Source organism: Alligator mississippiensis, chromosome 2 (genome assembly GCF_030867095.1).
Source record: "Alligator mississippiensis isolate rAllMis1 chromosome 2, rAllMis1, whole genome shotgun sequence".
Lineage (NCBI taxonomy): Eukaryota > Metazoa > Chordata > Crocodylia > Alligatoridae > Alligator > Alligator mississippiensis.
Window position 1 is genome coordinate 264,066,613 of NC_081825.1, and position 27,661 is coordinate 264,094,273.

The 27,661-nt window shown below is 43.2% G+C and overlaps 1 protein-coding gene across 8 annotated transcripts in view; it reads left to right on the forward strand.

Moving 5' to 3' along the window:
• The first annotated feature begins 3,388 nt into the window (after nt 1-3,388).
• Nucleotides 3,389-27,661, forward strand: part of NRXN3 (neurexin 3) — a 1,067,046-nt gene continuing 1,042,773 nt past the window's right edge. For 5 of the 8 annotated variants that reach the window (XR_009460233.1, XR_009460234.1, XM_059723128.1 and 2 more), the window contains exons 1-2: nt 3,605-3,686; nt 10,403-10,564. Coding sequence is in view for 6 of the 8 variants with exons in the window: in XM_059723128.1 (XP_059579111.1) it covers nt 10,463-10,564 (102 nt within the window). In the remaining 2 variants the exon portion in view is untranslated. Of the gene's footprint in view, nt 3,687-10,402; nt 10,565-27,661 lie in introns of all 8 variants that reach the window. The other 3 variants (XM_059723130.1, XM_059723133.1, XM_059723132.1) reach the window with 1 other exon arrangement.

Here is a 27,661-nt window from a genome sequence, read left to right on the forward strand (position 1 = left end):
GTGGGGAATTCTCCCTCTGCAATGCTAGCAGGGCCTGGGGAACCCCCAACTGAGGCTCAGAGATCTGGCCTGAAAGGACTTTTCCCCATGCTCCCACCTGCATGTCAGTGACTTGCGCAAGCCTGGGGGGAACCCTCACACACCAGGGATTGGGGCCGGGGTTGTGGAAGGGGGCTCTATTCCCCCACATCTGCTCACCCCGCCGGGCTGACAGCTGCAGTAGGACCAGGGCTGCAAAACAGAAGCTTTGCTGCCTTAGCTCTGTGACAGCCCAGGGCCACCCTGCTTGGCTGCAGCAGACAATATGGGCCAAGGCTACCCTGCCCACCCTGCGAGGTGGGATTTGCAGGGGAGGTGCAAAGCATCTTGGGTTGCTAGGGGATTGTGAGTTAACGAGTCAGGAGGGGATCTGGGACAGAAGTTCAATAGACCTGTTTAACCTAAATCAGTTAAGTTTGGTACTGCATCCATCCAGGTCTATTTTAAACCTGTTTCAGGCATTTTGAAACTGGTTTATGTGCACTGACCTTCTGTTCTTTTATAGGTTTAAACCAGTTTCCAATCATTTAAACTGGTTTATGTGTAATGTCTGTGTCTAGCCTGAGTGATTGTATGCCTGGGCAAGAGAGTGAAGAGAGTGTTACTTATATCAGAATCGTAATGCTATGGTGAGAATATCCGTTTCCAAACTGGCACAAGGAACACCATCTTCTGCCCTGCACTTAAAAGACTTGGGGCAGACTGATGATAATTCTGACTGCCCTGTAAATTTCAGATGGGTGTCAGTTCCCGGAGGTGTTATAGTATGCAGTGATTTGTACCCAGATTTGGTCTCAAATCTAGGTTTGAACCCGGATCCAAGATTCACACAAGAAATAAAAAGAGCAAAAATAAAATAAGTGAAAATAAAGCCTACTCACCTAAACCCCTTTGATCTAGTTTCAGAGCACCCAGACCCCTGTAATCTAGTTTCAGACAAATGACTCTTGTGTGTCAGAGCTGGGCTGATAGCTTCATGTATCAAAACTATCTGTACAAATAGTGAGTACAAGTGAAACATCTTCCTGTATTTTTTCAATTCCATCTTGATGGGTCAGCAGTGGTTGTTTTAAATTATCATTTAGATTTTTAATCTACACTTCTCCTTATCTCTTGAAAGATCCACTGAGATTCTAAGTGTCTGGGAAACTAGTGAGACTTATTAATATGCCTTACATTGAGCTAGCAATCCCCTCTCCACCCTCCCCCACCAAGCCATTAAATGCACATTCAGTGCTTCACAAATTTATGTCTGTGGGAAAATGGCCTAGTCATAATGATTGCATTTGACTCCTGACCTCAGATTCTGGCTATTTGATCAGAATTACCTGCAGGTATATAGAGCGTGTGTCCAACTTGATTGTAACATATTTCCTTCCTAAGGATCAGAAGCAAGTAGGCAGAGAAATTACCATAATAGGGAGTGTTGTTGAGCTCTTGGCTCTGACTGCTTCAGAAATACACTTGATGTCAGCCCTCCATGGCAAGGGTTACTGTATATTAGCATAAACATGCATATTTGCGTGTCAAAGTAAATGTCCATGTATTACCATATGCTGATATGTGTCTGTGCACATGTGTATATTAGTCAGTACCTTCCTTGGTATTTGTGCAGAGCACAGATTATTCTGGGTCTATCCTAGGAGCTCCTATTGCAAGACCTGAAGTTTTGATTGTGTTTCATGCCAAATGCTGTGGTGCTATCACTTAATGACATTGTGACTTCATGTTGTGACACTATATCATTATGGGATGCTGCAACTTCATGCTGTGAAGACACAAATATCAACTAATGATTATTTCTCAAGAGCAGTTATCACAGAAAGCATTTTTCCTTCAGTCTCTTCTTAAAGGATTGTAGCTAATTTTTGCTAGAATTACTAACTGAAAGAAAATGAAGCAAGAAAGAAACACTAGTAACATGTCCATGAGGAGGGCATGACTGTTTGCCTTATGTAAGAATCATTAATTTATTGCAGCTGGACTGGGTTATTCACATTCAGGCCTCTATTCATGTGTGATTCATTAAGGCACTACTTTATTGCTAACGTCAGGAATAGGCTCCATATTGATTCCTTGGTATGTGGATTTGCCTCTGTATAAAGTGGATAGAGTTTGCTACTCACTTGCAGCCCTTCTGCAAGCTATCACCATCATGGATCTTGTATTTCTCCCACCCACTGTAGTCCAGCTGCAAAGCTGACTGTCTAGTTACATTTGAATGTGGTATGTTCTGTTATGGTAGAAACACCACTGTATAATCTGCTTTACTGATGGATGAAAAGCAGGGAGAAATCTTTCGGGGGAATTGATTCTCAGCTATTAGTCAATAAAAAGACCCTGATGACTAAAGAGTATTTTGTCAAAAACATTTAATTATCCATATTAAATCACCTTATGCACAGGTTGTTCCCGCTTTTCATAAAAAGAAAGCATACATTTTCATCCCTATCTGAACCTGCCAGATCTGCCAGTCCATAGAGATTTGCAAGCACACAGAATTAGTGGCATGGAGAAGGTTTCTAGGTTACACGCTGTTTTTTTTCTTTTTGTGAGGAAAGAAACCTGGTCATCTACTAAACATATCCCTGCACTTTATTTTTTTCTTAGCAAAGAGACACAACTCTCTTAAATATTCTCCAGGTGTGTCACACAACAGGCAGATCTTGGTGCAATGTGCTGCTGTCTGTACAAGAGCTTTTTCCATGATCACAACTCATTTCACCAGAGTGCTATGTTGTTTCGGTATTTTTTCATGGATTTCTCTGGTACTCAAAGGAGAGGACCTCAACCTTTGTTATGGCATTCTTATCCCTATTCTATCTGCTCTTTCATTTGCAACAAAAGAACCAACTAGATGGCATTAGATACCAGTGCCAGCTCAGCTATTCACCCAGGCAGTTGTATAGCATAGCATTAGCAACATGGTGTTAATCAGTGGCACACTGTTAGCTCTTTTTGGCATCTCTTTGGGCAGGGTGGAGAGTGACAATTACATGGGTTTGCAGTGGAGATCATTCTCTGACGCTCCTGATAAGAGGGAAAACCCTCTTGTACCACACTGCTGTGTTTTTAAACTTACCTTCTTCTTGCTTCTGGTGTACTAGCTTTGGAAAACCTCCATGGAAAGAGTGTTGTCTGAAATGGAACCAATATCATGGTGTTAATTTGAGACTGAGAATGCTATTGTTAAATCTCTTGGAAGACATAGGAACAACACAATCCAGGGATAATAGCAGAACACTAAGAATGCCTAAGATACTTCTGAGAAGTTTCATAATGACATTCAGTTTTTGAGCAAAAAATAATAAATGGTTCTTTCTCTTTGTTTCCCCTTTTTTCCAGCGAGAGATGAGAATGTGGCCACCTTCCGTGGCTCAGAGTACCTTTGCTACGACCTGTCCCAGAACCCCATCCAGAGCAGCAGTGATGAGATCACCCTCTCCTTCAAGACATGGCAGCGCAACGGGCTCATTCTGCACACGGGCAAGTCGGCAGATTACGTCAACCTGGCTCTGAAAGACGGTGCGGTCTCCTTGGTCATTAACCTGGGGTCCGGGGCCTTCGAGGCCATTGTGGAGCCGGTCAATGGCAAATTCAATGACAACGCGTGGCATGACGTTAAAGTGACACGCAACCTACGGCAGGTAATGGTGAAAGAGAAAGAACACTGGGGAGGCTTCTCTCTAGTACAGCTGGGCAGGGGAAAATGGGCAAGAATAGGAGTATTCAAGAAATGGGTTTTCAGTTGAATATATCAGAGCATCCATACCTATTTCCTGGGTCCCTCTTCATTATTCAAGAGACAACGAAAGACCATTAGTTAATAGGAACTTAGCCCTGTAGCAGTATCTCCATTTACACTATTATTTTTCTATTTTCTCCCTAGTTTGATTTAATAATAAAACTTGTGACTTTACTTTCATCTCCCTTTTCCTTTGCTCTTTTTTCCATCCCTTCCTTTATTTTATAATTTCCTTAATTACATTTCAATCTTATCAGTAATATTCTTGTTGCATTTAATTACTATGGGAATAGAGTTGTTTTTTTTCAGTAGACGATGTTATACTCTCTTCTCTTTCTTCTTTACTTTTTTAAAGATTGATTTAACCATTGCCATGATGCCATACTTCTAATTCTAAAAGTCTTTGTTTCTCTCTCTACTTTTTTGGGTTTGTGTGTGTGTGGTTGTCTGTGTGTGTGTGGGTGTGTGTGTGTGTGTGGTTGTTTTAATTTAAAAGCTTTGGATTCATTTGGAGGGACAGTTTCCATCTCTGTGATACTCTCTTCTTTATTTTTTTCTGTGCTGTGATCCTGCTTTATTTCTTAAGTCTCTGCCTATGAGACATTCTGGTGGCTGTGGGGACTGGAAAAATGGAAGGACGAAAGAAAACCTGAAACAAAACTACTTCAGAATGGCTTGATCTGATTCTTGCCATTGTAATTTTGCAACTCTGCCTGTTGCTATCCTAAGCAGCTGACTCCACAGGTGACAAGTTCTCTAGACAGCTAGCCTTAAAACACTAAAACCTCACTCATGAAATATAAATGCATATAAAAACAGATAAGATAAAAATAAATAACCTTGCTTTGAAAGCTGGTGAATATATTATATCTCTAAGGGTGGCCCATCCATTGTATGACAAATGAGGTTTGCATTGTGGCTACAAACTGGTGTCTTATTGATTGGTAAATGGTGTGTAAATAGCTTGTAAAGGGACATTTTCAAATCAGTTCACAGAAGCAAAGTGATCTGTTTATTGCCTTGTTAATGTGAATGTTAACAGAAACCCTAATTATATTATTCCAGTTTACACAACATCACTGGCTGAGAGAGCAGCATTTTGAGAAACATTTGCGTTGGCTAAAATGAAAAATGTATATGCAATAACAAACTTTGCTTCTGTGCAAAAACAAAGTAACAGAGATATCTTCACACATTGGCATGCTACTGGATTATTGTCCATTAAAAGTATTTCACACCTCCCTTGGAAATATCAGATATTAGAGACAGGAGACCAGACTGGAGACTGTTGCCGATTGCCTAACCTAGTCAGGCAATTCCCATGTTTCTACATCTGCAAGATGTTTCTATGTTAACTGGAATATTGTATCTAGTCAGTCCACACTCTGTTCTCAGTTACATGGGATTCAGGGTTATCACTGAAGGCAACATTAGTCTATTTACACTTGTTTACATGCAGATGTAAATTTAATTTCTTATGCAATGGATGAGTCCTACCAGTCATGTTTCATTCAGATATACCCAATGGTTCAGTAGAGGGATATACAACAAATGTCTGTGGCCTGCCTGGAACAGTCTGAATATATGACTTTTATTTATTTATTTATTTATTTATTTATTTTTCCATTTTCTTGATGTTTAGATGTTTTCAGAATGGCTGCTGTCTGAATATCTGTGCTTGGTTTATAGGCCATTTTAGTTAATGGCACTTTTCATTTTTCCGGGAAATCAGTTTTCAATGGCAGAGAGTGCCTGGAGCGAAATGCATGTCGTGGTCCATGCCAGGGCTAGTTTAGATGTTGAGGAAGTGAGGGTGGGGGAATCAAAATTATAAATGGAACGTTTGCTTTTTTTTTAAACCTTTCAGCCAAGAGTGATTTGTCTTCTGAGTCCACAGCTGAACACAAACTTCGCTATGTCTTTTTCTTGGGTGAGAGCAGTACTGGTCCCCAGTAGCAGCATCTGGAATTCTGTACAGTGCCCTAGAGCTCCTGTTTTGCCTGTTGAGTCCCAAGTTTGATCCTAAGTCCTTAGAAGTTTTTGCTTGACTGGCTAAGGGGCGAGATGTTACAGCAAGGCTTTTCTTTCCTTTGCAAAATACTATAAGGACTAACCTTATAAACAAACAAACAAACAAACAAAAACAAATAAAAATGACTGAGATGACTAAGGCCCGAATCCTGTAAGGTTCTGTATGCTCTTAATTTCTCTTGTTTTTACTGGGAAGCAAGACCTTGTGTGTCCCCTCACAACTGCAGAAAAATATTTCACACTGGAATGATTTATCTTCAATTAATATGTGCAATGAGGGATAGAAAAAAATAGTTGGTTTTGTTGGAGGCAGCCAAAATTGGTTATGAGCAGTAGATCTTGGTCTCATGTCAAAATAAAGAGGAGGAAGATCCTTGGAGTAAAAGCCGAGCAATTGGTGTGAAAGAACCTGGGTTCTATTCCTCCTGTTGCCACTGACTTCCTGGGCACATCACATATTCTCTCAGTGCTTCAATTGACTTGTCTGTACAAGATGGTAATAATAATACTACTTACTGTATCTCACAGGTAGGTTGTGAGAATTAATCCAACAATATAAAGTGCTTTAAGAACTCCTGATGTGAGTTGATATAAGGGCATAGTTTCTTTCTTTATACCCAGCATATCACATGCTCCCTGCCAGCCCTGGCAGATATAAATTTATAGAAAAATAATACATATGATACGTTATTTTTCCATAGGGAAGGCAAGTGGAGGAGCTGTTGTTGCTCCAGAGCCATGCACATGTTCACAGCTCTGTTAGCAAAAAGGAGAACTAAAATATTACTCTGGGCACTGAGGCTTCATAAGAAGCTCTGTTGCCTTTTCATTGTTGGCCAGGAAGATTTACATTAAGGAGGAAGACTTTTCTCCAAAACCCTGCAGTTTTGTTAACATAATGTTTTACTATGTCCCTGGGAATTAGATTAGAATTGCTAACATGTGTGACTCTGCTCAATACCTTTTGGTGGCTTGTTAAATGCTTGGTAGCTAAGCTAGAACAGTATCAAGTACTTTGTCTTCTTAGATCAAGTGACTAATACAGCAGTTAATCTCCTCAGAGACAGACAGTGAACCCAGAGTTCCCCTTGAGCAGTCACTGTTAATGTCAATGTAAATCTCTTTATTTATTCTTCTTATTATTATTTTAGTGAACACAAATCCCTAGTTCTGCCTTGTGTACTAGAAGCAGGATCACAGCTGCCTTTCACCAGCTCTTCAGAGCATGCTCAGGGGACAGTGAGATCTTGTGAGCAGAACAGGAAACTGGGGTTCTGAATCCCCAGGCTTTGCCTTCAGCTCAGCTAACGACTCTGTGTGACCCTGAAAAGTCACCTTCCTCGTTTATAAAATGCTGTTAATGGTTATGCTGACCTGCCACTGGACTTATGAGGCATCTTTGAGGAAGGTGTCAGAGTACTTTAAAATCTCTTATTAGAAAGGACTAAGCAAAAAGTATTATTATTGTCCATTCTTTAAGGACAAATAAAATAGAGTTGGGGCATGATGTGACTGCATTGCTATTTCACATAATTCCTTCAAGCAAACATTTGTCCCTGAAAATCAACCCATGACTCTCTACAATACCCAGGAATTCAGTTTTGCAAGAGGTGGGATACATCCTCTTTTGCATACTTTTGAATTGTTTTGGCCTGCACAAATCAGAATACAGCTTTGAGTCCTGGGACATAAAGTGTCCATTCACTGCACTCCCTTATTGTTATTTAAGATGGCTGCATAGCAGAGTTTCTGCCACAAGGGAAATACATTCCCCAGATGTAAATTCTCCAGTACAGCTTGCCCATTCCTCCAGATGGGATTAAAAATGAACCCCAAAGTCCTGTTAAATTGAATTTGGTATTGTTGATAAGAGATATGACATATCTAGTTCTCCTTAGCTTTATATCATTGCAAACAGCTATCTGGGCAATGGAAGCCAAACCTGTGAGGATAACAATGACCTCTTTATGGAGGGGTCATTCAGGAATGGAGATGTAATCTTGAAGACAGAAGGCAAGAAGCTTAATATTATCAGCCTTCTCTCCCTTGTTCTAAAATGTATGATGCACGCAATTGCTCTTCTTCCTACAGTACAGGGTTGTTTGAACTCTTGTACTTCCAGGTGGCACAGGTGAGCTACAGGAAAACATTGGTCTTCCGTGCACAATATGCCTTTCCTCAGTGGCACAAATTCACTTGCATTAAAGAAATCTGCTGATCAAGGGACTGGATAGACAGTCCCAGGATCTTGGGTCATCATCTCACCAGTCTTCAGCCAAGGGAGTTTTTGTTTGTTTAGGATAATTCTGGAGATCTAAGGGCAGTGTTGTTCTGAGAAACAAGGAGAGGGATGGTGGTGGGTGGGAGGAGGGATCACTACTGGGGTCTGCCCTGAGTGGGACAGGCAATGTGTGTACATCAGTGAGGAAGGTACTTGGTGGTATGGGATGCACCCTGATGGGCTTTTGAAAAGTAAGTATTGAACCATTTTAATTTTGATCCACTTTTCTATGAGTGGTATGGAAACGCGGGGATGTGGGGGCAGGGAGCGGGGAGGAGAGGCAGCTCCCTTCCTCCTTAACAGTTTAGCCAGCATGGTTTCCCATAGAGTCCTGGTCATATTGTCCTCTCTCACTCTGTGTGTGTCGGGCGCCCCACGCCTTTTTTTTAAAGACTAACACTAGACCATTCATGCAATGTGTCATTTTTACTAACCAACTAATGTACTAACACCCTAACGACTCATCTTTGCTTTTAGTTATTTTAATTAACAATCGTTCTGTTCACGATTTTTTAATTTCCTTTCTTCCCCCTTTTCCGCAAAGCACTCAGGCATTGGACACGCTATGGTAAACAAACTACATTGTCTGGTAGATATCATTCTTATTGTCTCTTTTTTTGGGTTTGCCGTGTGTTACCTGCCTTTTCCTCCCCTTGCCCCCTTTTTCCCCTTTCCCTTTATACTTACTTCCTCTTTTAATTTTCTTTTGATTTAATATTAAGCACATTTTTTTCTTTTTACTTTTTAAAGATTTTTTTCTATAAGAAAAAAGAAAACAACAAAAACAAACAGAACCGTTCTGCAAATGGGGTTTGGTGATTTCTTTCCTTGGTTTCTTCACTTCCCTCTTTGGTTCGGTTTCTCACCCAAATAATTTTTTTCTTTCTTTTGCTTTTTGGTTTATCTTTCTTCTCTCTTTTTGTTTTGCTTTTGACTCTCAGAAGGTTTTTAGATCAACACCATCGCAGGGCCTCTAGTTTGCTGTGGTGAAGGCTCTTTTTCTCTCATCCTTTTGTTGTGGCAGCAGCTGTTCTAGGCAAACTGGCCAGAGTTTTCCTCTTTCTCCCCACTTCCCTACCACTTCCCTGCCTCTCTGTCTCTCTCACACTTACTCTTTCTCTGACCTTCCACCTGCCGTGGCCGAAAGGAGCTCAGCCGGTTGTTTGTTTCAGTACACACTCTGCATGGCATGTCCACGTCTGGTGAACCACCCCTCTCCTATTGGCCTCAATCTTTTTTCCTCCATCTCCCTGTCAAATCACTAACAACAATTTAAACAAAACACATCAGTTTCAGATGCTTCTCTCCCTCCCTCCCTTCCTCTTCCCCATTCACCCTCCATGTGTTTTGGGGATTTGGGGATTTTGTGGATTTTCTTTTTTTCTCTTTTTTTTTTCTTTTCTTCTTTTTCTTTTCTGATTAGTTTGTTTTCCATTTGGCTTTTCATTTTTGATGATTGCATGCAAGTGTGAAGTAGATCTCTCTCTCTCTGTCTCTCTTGCTTTTTCTCTTTCTCTCTCTCATTCTTTCTGGGCTCCAGATTATACTGGCATGGGCGTGTCAAAGTGCGGTGTATGCACGCTTTGCATTTTCTCTCTTTCTCTCCTTTGCTTCTCTCACACTTGTTGGTGTGTGGTTGATTTGATTCAATTTGTTTTGTTAATTTCTTTATTCTTCTTTTTATTTGGGTTGTGACTCAGCTCTTTTAAAATTGATTTGTTCCTTTATTTATTTATTTTTTTGGTGGTGGTGGGTGGTGGGTGTGTGTCTCCGTAGGTACATGGCATGCACATCCATAATGTATTGAAAGTGAGATCCCTCTCCCCTACCCTTCCTGAATGCATGATTGTTAGTGTGCCGTGAGCAAAAAAATAAATAAATCAAAACCATAACCAAAAATATCAGCTTCGTCTTCATTAGTGCTTTTACTAACGACCGTAACTAACAATAATCATTAAAATAAATGCTAATCAATCATAAAAATCAGCTAAGACAAGCAGTCTCTTCCAAGGACAGTTCCATTTTCTAGCCTGATGATGTGGAGAGCATCTAGATGGGTAGAATGCCTGCTTGGCTTGAGAGTGCTAAGGTAATAATGCAGGGATAATAGAAGCTAGGTGGTTTCTATTATGGGCAAAGCAGACCAGAAAATGGAACGTCGCTGCACAAAAAATAACAAAATAATCAAAAAACAAATCTTATTAATAAAAGTGACATAAAACATAGGGGAGGTGACGTGCCTTTTTCAGGACTGTAAGGTCATTGCTGGGATCTTTTTTTTTTGGTTTGTTGTGTCCCTTGAACAGGTGACAATCTCTGTGGATGGAATCCTCACCACAACAGGTTACACACAAGAGGACTACACCATGCTCGGCTCAGATGACTTCTTCTATGTAGGAGGGAGCCCCAGTACAGCAGATTTACCTGGCTCTCCAGTCAGCAACAACTTCATGGGCTGCCTCAAAGAGGTAAAGTTTTCATGCTAATGATATTTTACTGTTTGCTGACTGCTTTTTGCGGGGATTGGGGCTGGGAGTTGGTTTCCCCAAACTTTCTCTGTTTCCTGCTCCTTGTTGTATCCTGAATGTCTTTAGCTGGAGCTGAATCTTACAGTGACACTGCAACTACTGTGTGATAACAGGGTGATCATCAGCCAGAAATAAGGCATCAGCAGTGGAGGCTAGGACCTTAGGTCCTATAATTAGGCCTCTCTTGCTTGAGTTACAGAAAAATTTCAAATAACAGTAAGGCAGTTGCCTTTGCAAGGCTGTCAGCCACTAAATGGTATACATGAGTAAATATTAGGATTGTATCTGAAGGAAACAAGGCAAATAGTTTTCTGCTGCTAACCAGCATTTTCTGTGGTCAAGGGGAAAAAAGCATAGTCAGTCAAAATATGGTGTCCTTGCTAAGTTACTTAACACAGGAATAGGAACAGTACTAGCTAAAATAGTGAAGTGATTGTCCCTAAAAGTACAACATATGATGTTAAAGTTACAGCCCAAATATGATTAGAGTTACTGATGGCACTGTAGTGATCACCATTAAGCATTTGCCAGTGTTCTTCTATGAAGTTGGTTTCGAAATATGTTAAGTTGTTTCTTTATTTAGGAATCGCAGTTAAGGCATCATCCTGTAGTAACCATTGCTATATGTTGACTTTTTACTGATACCTAATATCAGAGCCTTCTTGCTGATGGTTTCTTGACCCCCTGTGTCATTGCACACACTATTGTTTTGGAAGTTTTCTGTTGAAGGGCATTGTAAATTTTGAAACAATTGCTCTAGACAGCTTTTTAGTCAATTTAGAATTGGGGTCGCTTTCAACCACAGTCCCCATACCACTGTGCAATTCCAAGTGATGTGGCTGAGTCTCTGGTTTATGAAGTATATTTGGTTTGGTTTGTAGCCATAGATTAGGTGCCAGTAAGCCCTCCCTCTTCTTATCAGGATATATGGTGAAAGGGAAAGTAGAAGAAGTGTTTCTTGCAGAAGCAATGAAATTAGTAGTTTTAAGCCAAGTGCTCTTTTAAACCTATAATTGCATGACAATTGTGTCGTCTTATAAATGGGTATCATGCGTTTGGAGACAGGATGTTCCCAACTGGTTGGATGTTGTATCAAATCTGCCAGGTGTGTCACTTGAATGATATCCCTCAGAGTGCTGGAACTGCTGTTTTCCCTAACCTTCAGGGTCAGCTGAAGGGGATACATACATGTTTCTGGAAATTAGCATCTGTTTTGGCAACTCTTATGTAATAAATAAAACTTTCCTGCTGCTTGAGAATGTGATTTCTTTTGTACAGGGACAACATCTTTATGTCTTTCTGTAGCATAGGGCCTCATAGGCACTAAGTATAAAAATACCAGTTGAAGTCAATAAAAGAGGCCATGTTTTTAGTATCTCTGAAAATCCAGTATCTTAACCTATTTTGAAAGTACTGGTAATAAAAAGAGAGACTATTTTTACCTCTAAGTCAGGGGAATAGAGGAAACAACTGCAACTGTATTTAATCGTTTGTATTTTGGTAACACACACGAGATGCTGCGAACTATTTACACATATGCAGCCTGTCCTGGTCCTGTAAAGCTTAGTTTAATACGACAAGCAATCTAAGAAGGTTAGACAAGAGACAGTAAAATACTTGTTTGCAACCCCTGTTTTTATCAGCAGTGATGGAAAATGTGTGGCGAGCAACCGAACCTGCCTGTCATGGGGTGCTGACCTGATATCAGCTGATTATTGGTAAATTGACTGTAATGACAGCCATGCAGCTATCTCTCATGAAGATGTGCATGCAATATACAGGGTCTTCATAAAGTCCTTGTGCACTTTTAAACATTAATAACTTAGGTTGTAGGTATGAAAGAAACAATCTGTAAATGACATTTAAAAGCAAATTTATTAAAGTTTTAGGACAACTAGAGTACATAATGCTAGACTTCAACATAACTACCATCCATCATGATAGTGCTCAATCCCATCTTCCAACTCCTTGAAAACATTTCCCAGTTGCTCTTGAGTTACTGCACTAATTGCACTGGTGATCCTAGCCCCAAGTTCCACCAAAGAATTTGGTTTTGACAAGTAAACTACACTTTTAACATGTCCCCATAAAAAGAAATCCAACAGCAACAGGTCAGATGAATGAGGTAGCCAAGCAATTGGTCCATCTCTGCCTATCCACTTCTCTGGGAAAACATCATTTAGGAACTGTCGTACATTCAGAATGTAGTGGCATGGAGCTCCATCTTATTTAAGAATAAATTTGTTATTACTTATGAAGTCTAGCATTGTGTACACTAGTTGTCCTAAAATTTGAATAAATTTGCTTTTAAATGCCGTTCACAGATTGTTTCTGTCATACCTACAAACTAAGTTATTAAAGTTTAAAAGTGCACAAGGACTTTATGAAGACCCAGTATACTAGCATGCTATGGCCTACTGCAGAATCCAGGGCCCTTGTTTAGAGCATACTTACCACAATCCAGTCCATGAATGATTTTTGTTCTGCAATTTCCTGTTCAAGCTGGTTGTTGGTGGCATTCAGAGAACTGGGTTATGTGGTCTGAGGAAGGAGGGGCAAGGAAAATGATGGAAACAACTATATTTTGAATGGCCTGGAGGGATATAATGTGGGCATCTAAGAGAGTAGAGGAGAAGGTTATCGCAATCAAAATAAGAGGTGAAAAACACCTGGGTAAGCATGTTAACTGTAATGACACAAAGGGAAAAAGGAATTTAAATACTGTGAATTCAATTTCTTTTTGCTGGGCAAGAGTGAAAGATTCCTTGAGTTCTGTTAGGGCCCATCCATTTGAATCTAACTTACCTGGAGGCCCATGCTTAGATAATGTGGAGGCCCATGCTTAGATAATGCAGAGGGTGATATTGTAGAAAACTTTAGGATAATAATATGGCTAGTATGGAAAATGGAAAAAAAAAATCTCATTAGCTCTTCAACCTTTTTTTCCATCTACATTCTAGCAATCCCTTCCCCTGAATTTTTGACCACATTGGCTAACAAACTGTTGAAATCAATGGGATTTGGATATGGATGGGATGGGCAGGCAAGGGAGGGGTGAAAGTGAAAATGTTTCCTGGTTCCTGGAGGTGCCTGACTGTGGAGGACAAGGAGTAGGAGGAATGTGGCTCTGAAAGCCACAGGGACATGCCGAACTCTGGTCTCTGCAGTAGAACCACTAGGATCCAGTTTTTCAAGAGACACTTTTGTGAGCTGGGGTTTTTTGTTTTTTGTTTTTTTTTCTCATATTCCTGATGCTGCATGCAAGTCAGGTCTTTTTGCAGGCATATGACCATTTGCATGAATAGTGTTAATAGTGGCATGACTTCCATTTGGAATGAGTTCTTTTGGACAGGGCGTGGGGTTACAATAAACAAGGTGGGGGTGCAGGTAGAAAGAGAAGGCCTAAGGACTTGTGTGTGGGGAGAAGGCCAGAGGTGAGGCAGAAGCAGCAGGTGTAAGGACAGAAGATGGCAGCCTGAGGGTGAAAAGGGCAGATGGTGAAAGACACGACAGTGGTGGGATACTGTCCATAGCAGTGAGGCCAGACAGCTGGAAAGCATTTGGCGCCCAAGTCCTAGTTCCAAAGCAGCCTTTTTAACAGCGCCCCAGGAATCCATAAGAGGAGATGGAGAGACAGAAATCATTAGCTGGAGGAATTTCATTGGTGCTCTGCTGAGGCAGTTCGAACATGAACTGCATTAATTACACGCAAGCAGCGGTCTGACACTGCTCCTCCGGCTCCTCTGTTGTGTCTGGATCAGTCTGTTTATTTATCTTGTTTAATTCATTTTAAATGAAAATGAATTTAATTTTCAAAAGAGAACGTGAGGAGCAAATGGTGCTAGATAGAGGCAGGCACAGCATGGCCAGAGGCTCTTTGTCTGCAGCATCCCCAGACAGCCTTACTAGTACCTCATGACCCATATCCCCTCCTGTTTTCCCAGGTTCTGTCCTACGGAAAGTTCTGCCAACGCATGTCTGTGCCACCTCTGTACTGCACATGGGAGCGCTGCCCTGCCTGCTTGTGAGCCAATGCAGGCATTTCAGAGCAGCCTGAGCATGCGTCAATAAGTGACCCTGAGACAGAGGGCCTGTGAGTGGCAACAGCTGCGCCACTCAGTGCTGTGCTAACGCACCAGTGCCACCTGGTTTGGGGAGCTGGTGCAGGTGGAGCAGAAGTGAGATGGCAGGGTGTGCACCTGGAGATGGGAAGAAGGCAGTGCAGGCATGCCCACATTCCTGACCTGTAGCACCCTTTGCTATTCCAGTGCTGGGACACCCTGGACATCTCTGTTGATTCGTTTCAAGACTGCTCTGTAAGGCAGGCACCATGTCTTACTATGCATCTTGCATCCAGCAGAAGGAAGCATCATTCCTGATGGAGGATATTGGGTGCTTTGTTTTTAGAAGTGTTTAAAACTAATATATTAAATTGGCCTGGAACACACAGCAAGGTTGGTACCTGCCAAAAGCTTGAGCAAGGGAGAGTGTAGAGAAGTTGGTGAGGAGCGCAGGGAAGAAAGTAAGGAAGGTGCCAATTTTAAAGGGGACGTGGGGACCCCAGAGGCTGAGGAAAGTCTGACTGTGGCAAGTAGAAAGCAGTGCGATAGGAGGCAGGGTGCTAAGAGAGGAACAAGGAGACAGTTCTTCTTTTTTGCATTCCACAGAATTTCCAAGTGATGCTGGGATAGGGGCCAATTTTCATGTTCTTACTCTGGCAGTCCCTGTCATCCCTTGTTAGCTCAATGTAAGTCATCATCTGGCAAGGAACAGTAGGTAACAGGAAATCCCTTACCTGGCTGGGTTCAGGCTGTCCACTTGGCTGATAGAACATTTCCTAGGCTGCATGGGGGATGCCAGCAGCTCTGTCAGGACATTTGAGCATGAATTCTGCAAGCCTTTCTTCAGTGCACAGAAGAGAGCACAAGTTTGCTGTGTCCCAGCCCATGTGCACATGCACAGGCTTCTGAATTGAGCACATGTGAATCACCAGCACCCTGCCCACCTGCTCCAGTGCTGTCATGAGAGCCAAGCTGCAAAGTCCCATCTCCAGTCTAGCGTAAAACCTGTTAGGGGGTAATTGATTTCATGCAGAAGACCAGCAGAAGGCCCAAAGACCCTTTATATGTCACTTAAGCCTTCCCAGTAGAGGATAAATGGATCTTAGATGGTTTGCGGTCTTTGTGCTGACCCTCTGCACAGGAATAAGTTTCATCTTTAGTGAATCAGGTACCTGATTACAGCTCTTCTCATGATTTATAGAACTAACTTAGGTGTTTTTGCCAGCATTGTCTTTTGAGGAATCATTCTGCAAACATGCGTGACAAGTGAAAAATGCCGAGTGAATAAAAGGAAGATAGGACAGGAAAGGGTGTCCAATCCAGTCCAGTCCTCTGTTTTCACAGCCAATTTTTTACCCAAGAAACCCCAGTATCATCACTGCAAGCCCTCAACACAGCTACAAGGCACAATACTCAGAACACCAAGACTCCCCTGCAGCATGACATAGATAAAAGCAGGGGAAGTGAGCTCATTAGTTAATATATGCTTAGGAGATCCTAGGAAAAGAAACATACCCCATATTACAGAGGAAGACAAAAATCCCCACATTGTTGCCAATCTATCCTGAAGGAAAAATCCTTCTTGACTCCTCTAATTTTTCACCTGGTAGGACCCTGACTTGCTAAGCAAACCTAGGAAGAAACTTCTGAGCTTTCCAAATTCTCTTAGGATCATTAGTGAGAAATCACCAGACTTTGCTGTGGCAAGCATCCTGATACCCCCCTCCCCTCCAGGGTTATGGTTTTCAAATCTTACGCTGGGGTTCTTGTCCCTGGCGGGGGCTCAGTCTCCCCTCCCCGAGCTCCCCCGTAATTTGAACCTTGTACATACCTTGTGAATCATATGGCAGTACTGTGTGTTGATCATCTCTGGCTTGCTAGGAACTCTGTTTTGGTCAAGAAAGTTTTCAGAGGTTGAATAGGTGGCTGTGAGGTTAAAGGAAAAAGAAGCGACAAGACATAGTTTTAGAGTGTTATTCCGGAGAATGTGGAGCCAAAACAGCTGTGGTAGATTCTGTTATAGGCATCTAAAGAAAAAGAGAACATGAGCAGAGATGCCTCTAAGGCTAAAGTATTTGAATGTTAAGATTTTTCTTTGAAATCCATCTGAGAAAGTGAGTCACAGAAAAGTAAGCACTAATCTGTGTACCTCTCCAATCTCACTCCTGTTTAATACTTTTCCTCCTGAGCTACTTGTCTTCTCTACTTTTTCAACTCTTAACACATTGAAATCTCTTGGAATGGGGGTTTACATATGAAGGTATTGATTCGGGAAATGCCAACTCAAAATGTCCGAGTCAATGTTTGATTCAGTGTGGCATGGGGGGTAGAAGTGTTTCTGGAACTGATGATTATGGAGTATGTTTACAGGGTGTCTGTGTCTGTGAAATTCCTTTTTCTGTTTTCATGCCTGACAATGGAGCAGATGGCACTATTTCTTTTAAAACCAAAATCTGGGGGCTACACCCAGAAATACCTGCATTGATTGCATAATGACAAATAATAATCCTGAGGTCATCTACAAGGTTCTTTATCAGTAGGACTCAAAGACTGGGATTTTCAAAGAAATCTAATGGTATTCAGTTCCTCTGAAAATTCCTGCTAACGGGCATAACAAAAGCAAATGAACATAATTTTCACAGTGTTCTAGATGGTGGAACAGAGGCAGAAATATGTCATGACTTGGCCAGGGATATGCAGAAAGGTTCAGTGATAGAATAAGATAGAACCTCCACTTTCTGATTGTTACTCTGTGTCCTTATTTATTGGATTTAGTTGCATTTCAGGAGGAAGGGCTTGTACCACAGTGCTTTTATGGTTTGACTTTCAGTTGGATGCTATCAGCTGTTCCTGAAAGTTTCTATAGCCTTCTTTCCTTGCTTTGCTTTACCACTGGCATCCCTGATACATTCCTGCCAACTGGGAAGGGCACAGTACAGATCTCAGAATGCCAAAATGAATGGGGAGTGAATGGATTGTGTAAACAGTGTGTTTTAATTAGCCAGAGGAATTGTTGTCCATTGGTGTAAGATGCCCTTCTCTCACCTCCTTTTGAGGCTTAGTGTGCTTCCCTTTTTGGCAATGCATCTCCCCTATCAGGTTGGCTGATGGGGAATCAGACAGTTTAGGATAGATTGTGTCTCAGGGTTCTGAGCAATGTGAACTGAGGATGAAAACCGTTTAAATCCAAATGAGTCCTAAACTAGTGCTTGGAGGTTTTTACTGATGAACATGGGCTAGGGCTTGAAGTGAATTCATAGCACCAGTTCCTTGGGAGCTTTTCCATGAGTTTCAGGCCAAGACAGCAGAAATATCATCACCAGAGCCATTCAACTTAGATTTCATTCACATCTGAAACTCACTGAAAAATAGACACCTTTGAGATTTGGGTCCAAGGTAAAACTCAAGTGTGGTGGCAAGCATGGAACTGGGACCTGTCTACTAAAACAGCTATGTTCCCTCAGTTCACAGAAGTTAGTATTTGAGCTTCCTGTCTTGGTACATTTCTGCTAGCTGTTTAACACACTGCAGCTGATGTCACATGTATTGTGCCTGAAGCTTTGCCCTAGCCAGGAAGCTGTTCAAAGTGTCTTTTGCTCCTCCAGCTCTCTTATAGTTTCATAGTTGTTAGGGGCTGGAAGGGACCTTATGGACACTTTTTGAAGATTGCCAGGGTGGATGACCGTACCGCCTTTGAGGGGAGCCTGTTCCAAACCCTCGGCACTCAACTTGTAAAGAAGTTTTTTCCGTATGTCTAGCTTGAAGCGATCTTCAATCAGCTTGTGCCCATTATTTCTTGTCTTCCCCTGGAGGGCCTTGGTGAACAGATGTTCCCCCAAGCCCTGATGTATGCCCTTGATATGGGGTGTTTAGGCTGTATAGGCTGTTTATAGGCTATTCATTCTGTTTTATCAAGAGTTTATCAAAGTAAACAGAAGCAGTGGACCATTGGCTTAAACATGAAGTCATAAATTTATGCACTGTAGAACACAACTTAAGTGTGTATAGTGTTGTCGTGCCCTCTGAATCCCACAAAGCTACAGTTAAATAATGACAAAGGAGAAGAGAAATGAAGTCTAGGTAAAGATAGCATTTACAGTATGTTTTAAATGAAACAGTGACCTTTAAATAGATACAGGAAACACACTTCAGAATGGCTAGTATTGCAGAGAAGAAGGCTTTCACATGAACAGTGTCCAGGTTGTTTAGCAAGACAGAGATAATGCTTGTGTTGAAGGAGTGATGGCAGCTAGGAGGAGGGTCTGCATAGTTGAGGATGGCTTAAGTGAGTTCATAAAGGAATTTAAATAAGACAACTATTTCAGATTAGCCTGTGAAATTAATCCTTACTGGAGTTGAGTATAGGAATGATGTAATGGAGTTTCTTGGTATTTGCTGGAGTATAGGAGAGCTGAGTTGTGGGGACTAAAGAGAAGGATGTGAAAGGCCTGGATGGAGAGGTCGTTGGAGTAGAGAATATATTATAATCTGGGTTTTGAAAACCTTACTAAGGATTTTTATTAAATATCCTTTATTTAACATGGAAAAGGAATTTCAAGATGCTACCTGCATAGGAAGCTGAATTCTCTTTGCTAGCATCTCTCAGACTGCTTATCTGCATAGATTTGTCTACAGATGGATTAAGCATATATGGGTGAAAATCAGGACAGTAGTTACCACAGTACACAATCTTTTTTTGTTCTCTCTTAGAATCCATAGACAGACATCAGGCCACATGTGCCCCAGTTTAATTCCCATGAATGTATTGTAACATAATCAATCTTTTCCCTGCTATATTGTCATTGTGCAAAGCATATATCTCAAAGAAGGCCAAGAGAATTACCCAATAACCACAGTCTGTTCAGCGAAGTGCAGACATGGCATGCATTATGCAGATTCCACAGAGATTATTAGATCATAGATCTTCTCGCAGTCTGTATGTATTCATATAGACGCAGGTGTCATGGTGGATGTAGTCTTTCTGGACTTTAGGAAGGCCTTTGACACTGTCTCTCACCCCATCCTCATTAAAAAATTAGACGACTGTGGTTAGGATTCATAGGATTCATAGATGTTAGGGTCGGAAGGGACCTCAATAGATCATCAAGTCCGACCCCCTGCATAAGCAGGAAAGAGTGCTGGGTCTAAATGACCCCAGCTAGATACTCGTCTAACCTCCCCTTGAAGACCCCCAGGGTAGGGGAGAGCACCACCTCCCTTGGGAGCCCGTTCCAGACCTTGGCCACTCGAACTGTGAAGAAGTTCTTCCTAATGTCCAGTCTAAATCTGCTCTCTGCTAGCTTGTGGCCATTGTTTCTTGTAACCCCCGGGGGCGCCTTGGTGAATAAATCCTCACCAATTCCCTTCTGTGCCCCCGTGATGAACTTATAGGCAGCCACAAGGTCGCCTCTCAACCTTCTCTTGCGGAGGCTGAAAAGGTCCAGTTTCTCTAGTCTCTCCTCGTAGGGCTTGGTCTGCAGGCCCTTGACCATACGAGTTGCCCTTCGCTGTACCCTCTCCAGGTTATCCGCATCCTTCTTGAAGTGTGGCGCCCAGAATTGCACGCAGTACTCCAACTGCGGTCTGACCAACGCCCTATAGAGGGGAAGTATCACCTCCCTGGACCTATTTGTCATGCATCTGCTGATGCACGATAAAGTGCCATTGGCTTTTCTGATGGCTTCGTCACACTGCTGACTCACATTCATCTTGGAGTCCACTAGGACTCCAAGATCCCTTTCCACCTCCATGCCACCCAGCAGGTCATTCCCTAGGCTGTAGGTGTGCTGGACATTTTTCCTCCCTAGGTGCAGCACTTTGCATTTCTCCTTGTTGAACTGCATCCTGTTGTTTTCTGCCCACTTGTCCAGCCTATCCAGGTCTGCCTGCAGCTGTTCCCTGCCCTCCGGCATGTCCACTTCTCCCCATAGCTTTGTGTCATCTGCAAACTTGGACAGAGTACATTTCACTCCCACGTCCAAGTCGCTGATGAAGACATTAAAGAGTATCGGTCCAAGGACCGAACCCTGCGGGACCCCACTGCCCACACCCTTCCAGGTCGAGACCGACCCATCTACCACGACTCTTTGGGTGTGACCCTCTAGCCAATTCGCCACCCACCGGACTGTGCAGTCATCCACATCACAGCCTCTTAATTTGTTCACCAGTATGGGGTGTCGACGCCTACACATTCAGATGGGGTAACAAATTGACTGGAGGGCTGCACCCAGAGTTGGTGGTGGATAGGTCATTTTTGACCTGCAGGGACATGGGCAGTGGGGTTCCCTGGGGCTCAGTCCTCGGGCCCGCACTGTTCAACATCTTCATTGGTGACTTGGACAGGGGGGGTGAAAAGCACCTTGTTCAAGTTCGCAGATGACACTAAGATGTGGGGATCAGTGAGCATGCTAGAAGAGAGGGACAGGCTACAACTAGATCTGGACAGGTTACAGAGGTGGGCAGATGAGAATAGGATGGGTTTCAATATGGACAAGTGCAAGGTATTGCACCTGGGGAGGAAAAAACAGCAGCATACCTACAGGCTGGGGAACTCCCTTCTTGTCAGCACAGAGGCAGAAAAGGATCTTGGAGTCACTATTGATTCCAAGATGAACATGGGCCGCCATTGTGAGGACATAGTCAGGAAGGCTAACCACACCTTGTCATGCATCCACACATGCATCACGAGCAGGTCTAAGGAGGTGATCTTCCCCCTCTATGCGACATTGGTCAGGCCGCAGTTGGAGTACTGTGTCCATTTCTGGGCGCCGCACTTCAGGAGGGATGTGGGCAGCATTGAGATGGTCCGGAGGAGGACCACTCACATGATCAGGGGGCAGCAGGGCAGGCCCTATGAGGAGAGGCTATGAGACCTGAACCTGTTCAGCTTTCACAGAAGAAGGCTGAGAGGGGATCTGGTGGCCACCTACAAACTTGCCAAGGGGAACCAGCAGGCAATGGGAGAGTCCCTGTTCCCCTGAGCACTATCAGGAGTAACAAGGAATAACGGCCATAAGCTGACTGAGAGTAGGTTCAGGCTAGACATCAGGAGGCACTACTTCACTGTCAGGGCAGCTAGGAGCTGGAACCAACTTCCTAGGGAAATGGTGCTCACCCCTACCCTGGGGATCTTCAAAAGGAGGCTAGACAATCACCTAGCCGGGGTCGTTTGACCCCAGCATTCTTTCCTGCCCATGGCAGGGGGTTGGACTTGATGACCGGCTTAGGTCCCTTCCGACCCTACCAACTATGAAACTATATGTCAATAGGGAACTGTGTCTATATAGGAGTTTGCTTTCTTATGGGCTAGTCCGAGACTATGGAGTGAACTAAAGAAGTTAGGACCACCACAAACCTCACCAACTGCTCGATGTGTAAGGTATATTTCTTTGACCTACTACCTTTATTATAAATACAGAGCAATGTGTTATGAAGAAATCCCCCAAAACAGAACCCTATTGAACAAAACACTCCACATGCAATTCTCCCCCTCTGCAGAAGAGGATGGGGATGTTTGACTGAAGTTAGTGAAGTTGCTTCATATACTATTGGAAACTGCTGAATTACTACAGTGTTGAGGGTAGTATAAAAATCTAGAGAGGATAAAGTAGGATGAACAACTGAACAATAAAGCTTAAGGCTACAATACCACGGAATATCAGAAACCAGAGGCCAGTAGCTTCGAGGAAAATAAACAGGTGTTTTTGTTTTTTTATTTTAATTTTTTCAGGCTGTTCAGGCTAAATCCCAAGTTTTTTTATCAGTTTGTTCTCACTGTTTACTATCGTTAAGGCTATCACTAAAGTTAATAGGGATTCATGTTATTCTTGTGATAGCAGAAGCCAGGATTTAGTAAACACTGAATAAGGGCAACACCATTTTGCCTTATGGATCTGTGAAGGACTACAGATTTTAAAATGCTGAAGGATAAGGTAGATGGAAGGGGGGAGGGCGAAGGGGGACTGGTAGCACCCTGGGGTTCAGTGAATAAGGCACAAATGAACTGATTATGTTTTTCACAGGAAATTTTGAGAAAAAAAGTAAGACATAGGAGGTGATAGTACCACCTACGGTAGTATGATAGTAAGACTGGCATCATTGACCTTCAGTATGCTGACGACTTTTATCCTTGTGCATACTGAGACTGAACTGCAGTCCACCCTTGACCTTTTTCTAGGTGCCTATCATAGCCTGGGACTATCCCTTAATATTGGGAAGACCAAGTTGCTCCATCAGCCTACCCCAGCACAAGCTGCCTTCCTTCCCCCACAAATTACCATTGGTGGAGAACCCCTGGAAAATGTCTAGCATTTCCTATACCTTGGCAGCCACCTCGCCCAGTCGGTCAGTCTTGATATAGAAATAGGATAGGATTAGCTGTGCCAGCATATCCTTTGGAAAGCTGCTTTGCCATGTCTTTACTGACTGAGATCTGCAGATGGAAACTAAGATCCTGGTCTACAGTGCAGTGGTTATCCCCACGCTCCTCTATGGATGTGAGACATGGGTGACATATCAAAACCATCTTAAGCACTTGGAATGGTTCCATCAGTGTTGCCTCAGAAAGATCCTTCACATGAGATGGGAAGACCACCGCACCAATGCCTGCATCCACTATGCAGCTAACATAGCCAGCACTGAGGCAAAGATCATGAAACATCAACTCTGGTGGGCTGGCCACTATATGCGCATGGCTGACACTCATCTCCTGAAGCAAGTCTTCTTCTCTCAACTTAGTCATGGTAAGAGGACCCATGGAGAACAGAGGAAGTGCTACAAGAACACCCTGAAATCATACCTTAAAAAGGGTGGCATTAGCCTTACGAACTGGGAAGTGCTGGCTGGTGACAGGTCTTAATGGTGCTGTACCACATCAAGCTACAGGCCACTTTGAAGAGAGCCATCTTGTTCAGGAAGCCGAGAAATGACAGAAGAGGAAGGAAAGTGCAGAACATCCTGGCCAAAAGCTGTGCCCCGCCCCCCGCAAGGCACCACATGTCATATCTGTTGGAAAACTTGACAAGCATTGATTGGACTCTTCAGCTATCTTAAAACTCACTAATAATCCGCTCCCCCCAGCAGACATGATTCTTGTGTAAAGGGATAGCTGAAGAAGATCACTTGGCTCTGGTTAGGCCTCAGAGGGTGTGTCTACATGTTCATTAATGTGCTGTAATTATGGCGTATTAAGTTTAGTACTTGTAATTACAGGTATTAAGTTAATGCGTCATTTGGTGCTACTGCAAATTAGAGCAAACAAATGGTTTTTATGTGACACTAATGTGCAGTAAATTGATTCTACTGCACATTAGCACATTTGCACGGTTTTTGCCAGCTGCACTAATGCACTGTAGAATTAATGTACTGCGACTTTAGTGTTTTGTGCAGACGTGCCCAGAGTGTTGTTGGCAGTTCCGGGCTCCATGTTTTAAGAAGGATGTGGAAAAACTAGAATGGAGCCAGAAGCAAGTAACAAAGATGATAAAGGGGTTGAAATGCAAGCTGAATTCACATTGAGAGAAGTAGGTATCTTTAGTTTGAAGAAAAAGATGCTAAAGAGGGACATAATACCTGTTTTCAAGCGTTTGAAAGTTTCCCATAAAGAAGAGGGAGAACAGATATTCTCCCTTGCCTGTGGGCACATCTACACATGCTGTTAATGTGCAGTAAAGTTACTGTGCATTAAAATAGGTGCAGTAAACTGTGCCTGGGAAGGGTCTACACATGGGCCCACTTGGGAGCAGTTGAGACCAGGGATGCTCCTGCCTCTCTGCCCTGCTGTGCCTCATTGCAGCAGCCAGGGGGAGCTCCAGGCTCCCCTGGGTACCAGCTTGGGGCTGGCAGGGGGCCCAGGGCTGGTCCCGATTCCCATGTGGGGAGGAGAGCTGTCCCATGGGGATTGGGTCGGGTCCCCACTGGGCAGGGATATTGCCTGGCAGCCATATGGGGATCCCAACCCAATCCCCACATGGCTGGGATGCAGGAATCCCAGCTGGTGGGACAGCTTTCCTGGCTACATTAGAACCGGGATGGTCCTGATCCCCACATGGCAGGATGACAGCTGCCCCTGGAGCTGGAACAGATTCTGTCCCCTCCACACATTGAGTGTTAGCCAGGCAGCAGCGGGCCCCCTGTTGCCTAGGCTGATTGGAAGCAAAATGCTCCTGGTCAGCATCTACATGTGCGCTAGGTAGTAGAAAATCACACATTAGCCTAATAAACTGGGCAGTAGCTGCTGAGCATACCTGGTGACACCTTACTGTGCAGTAGATTAGCCTACTGCGCTGTAACGCATCTCCTGTAGACATGCCCTGTGAGGCCAGGACATAAAGGAATGGGTTTAAACTCAGGCAAAATGATTAACTCTCAGAAACAATGTCCTAACTCTCAAAAAAGTAACTCACTGGAATGAGCCACTCAGGGAAGCTTTAGAATTTCCTGCATTGAAGGTCTTCAAGGAGAGGCTCGTAAGCATTTCTCTGGAATAGTTTAGGACGGGTATTCTTAGATTGGTGCAGGGGTTGAACTAGACTCTTGAAGTCCCTTTCAGCCCTATAATTCTATGAAGGTTTCTGCATTTTTCTGTTCTAGGGCTTTTCTTTCTTCCTGCCTGTATGTATGGGTTCTCAGTACTGTTTTTTTTGTAATTCCCAAGATGAGCCAGTTTTAGTCCAAAAACTTCATGCAGGGCTTCTCAATCCTTGCTCTTAGGCAGGGAGACTTTACCCAGCACAGGTAGTTCCTCATTGTTTCATATTCCCATAGATGGAAGCTGTCAATGAATTTGGATTGGAGTGCTTCAAGAATCCTGCTTTAATGTACTATAGGGGTCACCAGCATAGGGCCCATGGGCCAGATCTGTCCCATAGAACCTTTTGATCCAGCCTGCGGATGTGGGGCTTGGATGGCATTCATCAGTGGAAGGGCTTCAGCAGTAGTCATTTTTCCCATGCCATTGTGGGAAGAAGCACCAGTTGCAGTGTGGGGAAAAGCAGCGGCAGCAACTGGGTCCTAATGCCTCCCTGCTGCACTGTGACCCAAACTGGGTCACTCTGGCCCCTTGCCCAGAAAGGTTGCTGACTGCTGACCTACTGTATACCATTCAGCTTGCAACAGGAATGTCAGACGTGCACTCCCCTTAACTTCCAGAACGTAACACAGCAAGATTCTCACTCCTGCTGAGTTTTTGTACTTGAGTGAGATGCTGTATATGCTGACACCAGGGAAAAAAAATTTTCTCTAGCTGTGGAGCTCCTCGAGGTAGAACATGTTCTCTCAGCAGGGTCTGAAGCCTTCACTCACGCTAGCAGTTTTAGAAGCTGTAAGGGGAATGGAGTAATAAGGCCCATGCTTTGGGGTTACACAAGGGTTATTTTTAATCCTGGCCCTAAGGCAAGAAGATGAAGCAACAGTGGTTCTGGATGTTCTTACACTTGTCCTATATGTTCAGATCCAGCTCATATTAAAGCAAGATTGTGAATATTGGTGGATGGACACAGCAGAGTCCATGGGCGGCCATATAAGAATGTAAACATTTATGTAGGTTATCAAGGGTAAGGTTCCTGCATCTTGCCCTTGTCCTTGACCAGAGATGCTTCCTGTAGGTAGTGTGCAGAAGGGCTGATATCCCCTGCATGGTGCTTTCAACACCTGCTCAGAGCAGCTTCTAAGAGCCCACTGTTGGCAACTGTGGTAAAAGAGAACGTTCTGCTTGCTGCCTCTTTGCCTGACTTAGGTTCTTATCCATTGAGTTAACCAAACTTCCAGTTCATGTACTTGTATTATAGAAGAATTTTGCAATGAAAATAAGAGAAATAGGAAGAAATGGCCCAAGAAAAACATGTAGTTTGTAAGTCTGGGAAATTCACATAATGGTGAAGGATCTAGTAGGCTACAGGAGGGGTTGGCAACCTTTAAGAATGGTGGGTTACTGCTTGTGACTAGGTCATCAGTCCTCTCTGCAGTGCTGCACACCTTACTGCTCTGTGCCAAGCGCTGTTCTCATGCCTCCCTACTTCAGCCTTTGCTCACGGCTGCCACCAATTTCTGCCAATTTCCATTTTCCGAGGTGGTGAGTAACCCGAATTTAGTGCTGAGGGTAAGCTCAGGCTGCAGCAGTGGGGTGAAAGAACAGCCCTCAGCCCAGATGCTGGATGCTGATCAGGGTGGCAGTCTTACCCAAAACTGTCCTCATCTGCTGTTCTGCCTGCCCCAGCTCTTGCTCTTAAAAGCAGCAGCAGCATGGTGTCTGTGTACCAGCTGCTGCTGCAAGAGCAACTATGGAGCTGCTCTTGCTGACTGGACACAGACTCTGTGGGAGTAGGAAACAATTTTGGCACCCCTCCCAAGTAGGTGTGCAAGGCTGGTGCCCCTCTAGCCCACCCCTAGCTATGCTACTGGCTATAGACTGGATCCAAGCTCTTGTGGGCTGGATCTAGACACCAGGTTGCTGACCCCTAGGCTACACAACTGTCTCCCAAGACAAGTGGGGAAACTCTGTTTTAGACTACCTTAGAAAGCCTGGGAACAGAGATGGTAAAGAGCAGTTTTATGCTGGCAAGTGGAAGAATAGACAGGAACTTACTCCCATAGCATATAAATCTCAAAAGTTCTGCATGGACAGAGTTGTTGAAGTTGATCATACAAGGTTTATTATTTCCTTGGATCCTATGACCCATTCTGTTGTACTTGAGAAAGCTGTAATAGTGAGGAGGGGAGTACATACTCACTTTTTACTTGGATATCTAGCCTTTAGGATAAAAAGGTCATGTACAGTTTAGCAAAGTACCCCATAATTTTGAAAATTTTCCCTATAGTTTTCTCTCAAGGAAGGTAGTCTTGTTGCTTCTAGCTATTGTTGAAATACCTTTATACAAAGAGGGAGGGCCATAGCTGGGATAGTTGTCTTGATATAGAGAAGTAAGACTGGAAGGCATGGAATCTAAAAAATCCTTTGTTTAATTTCATCCCATTTTAA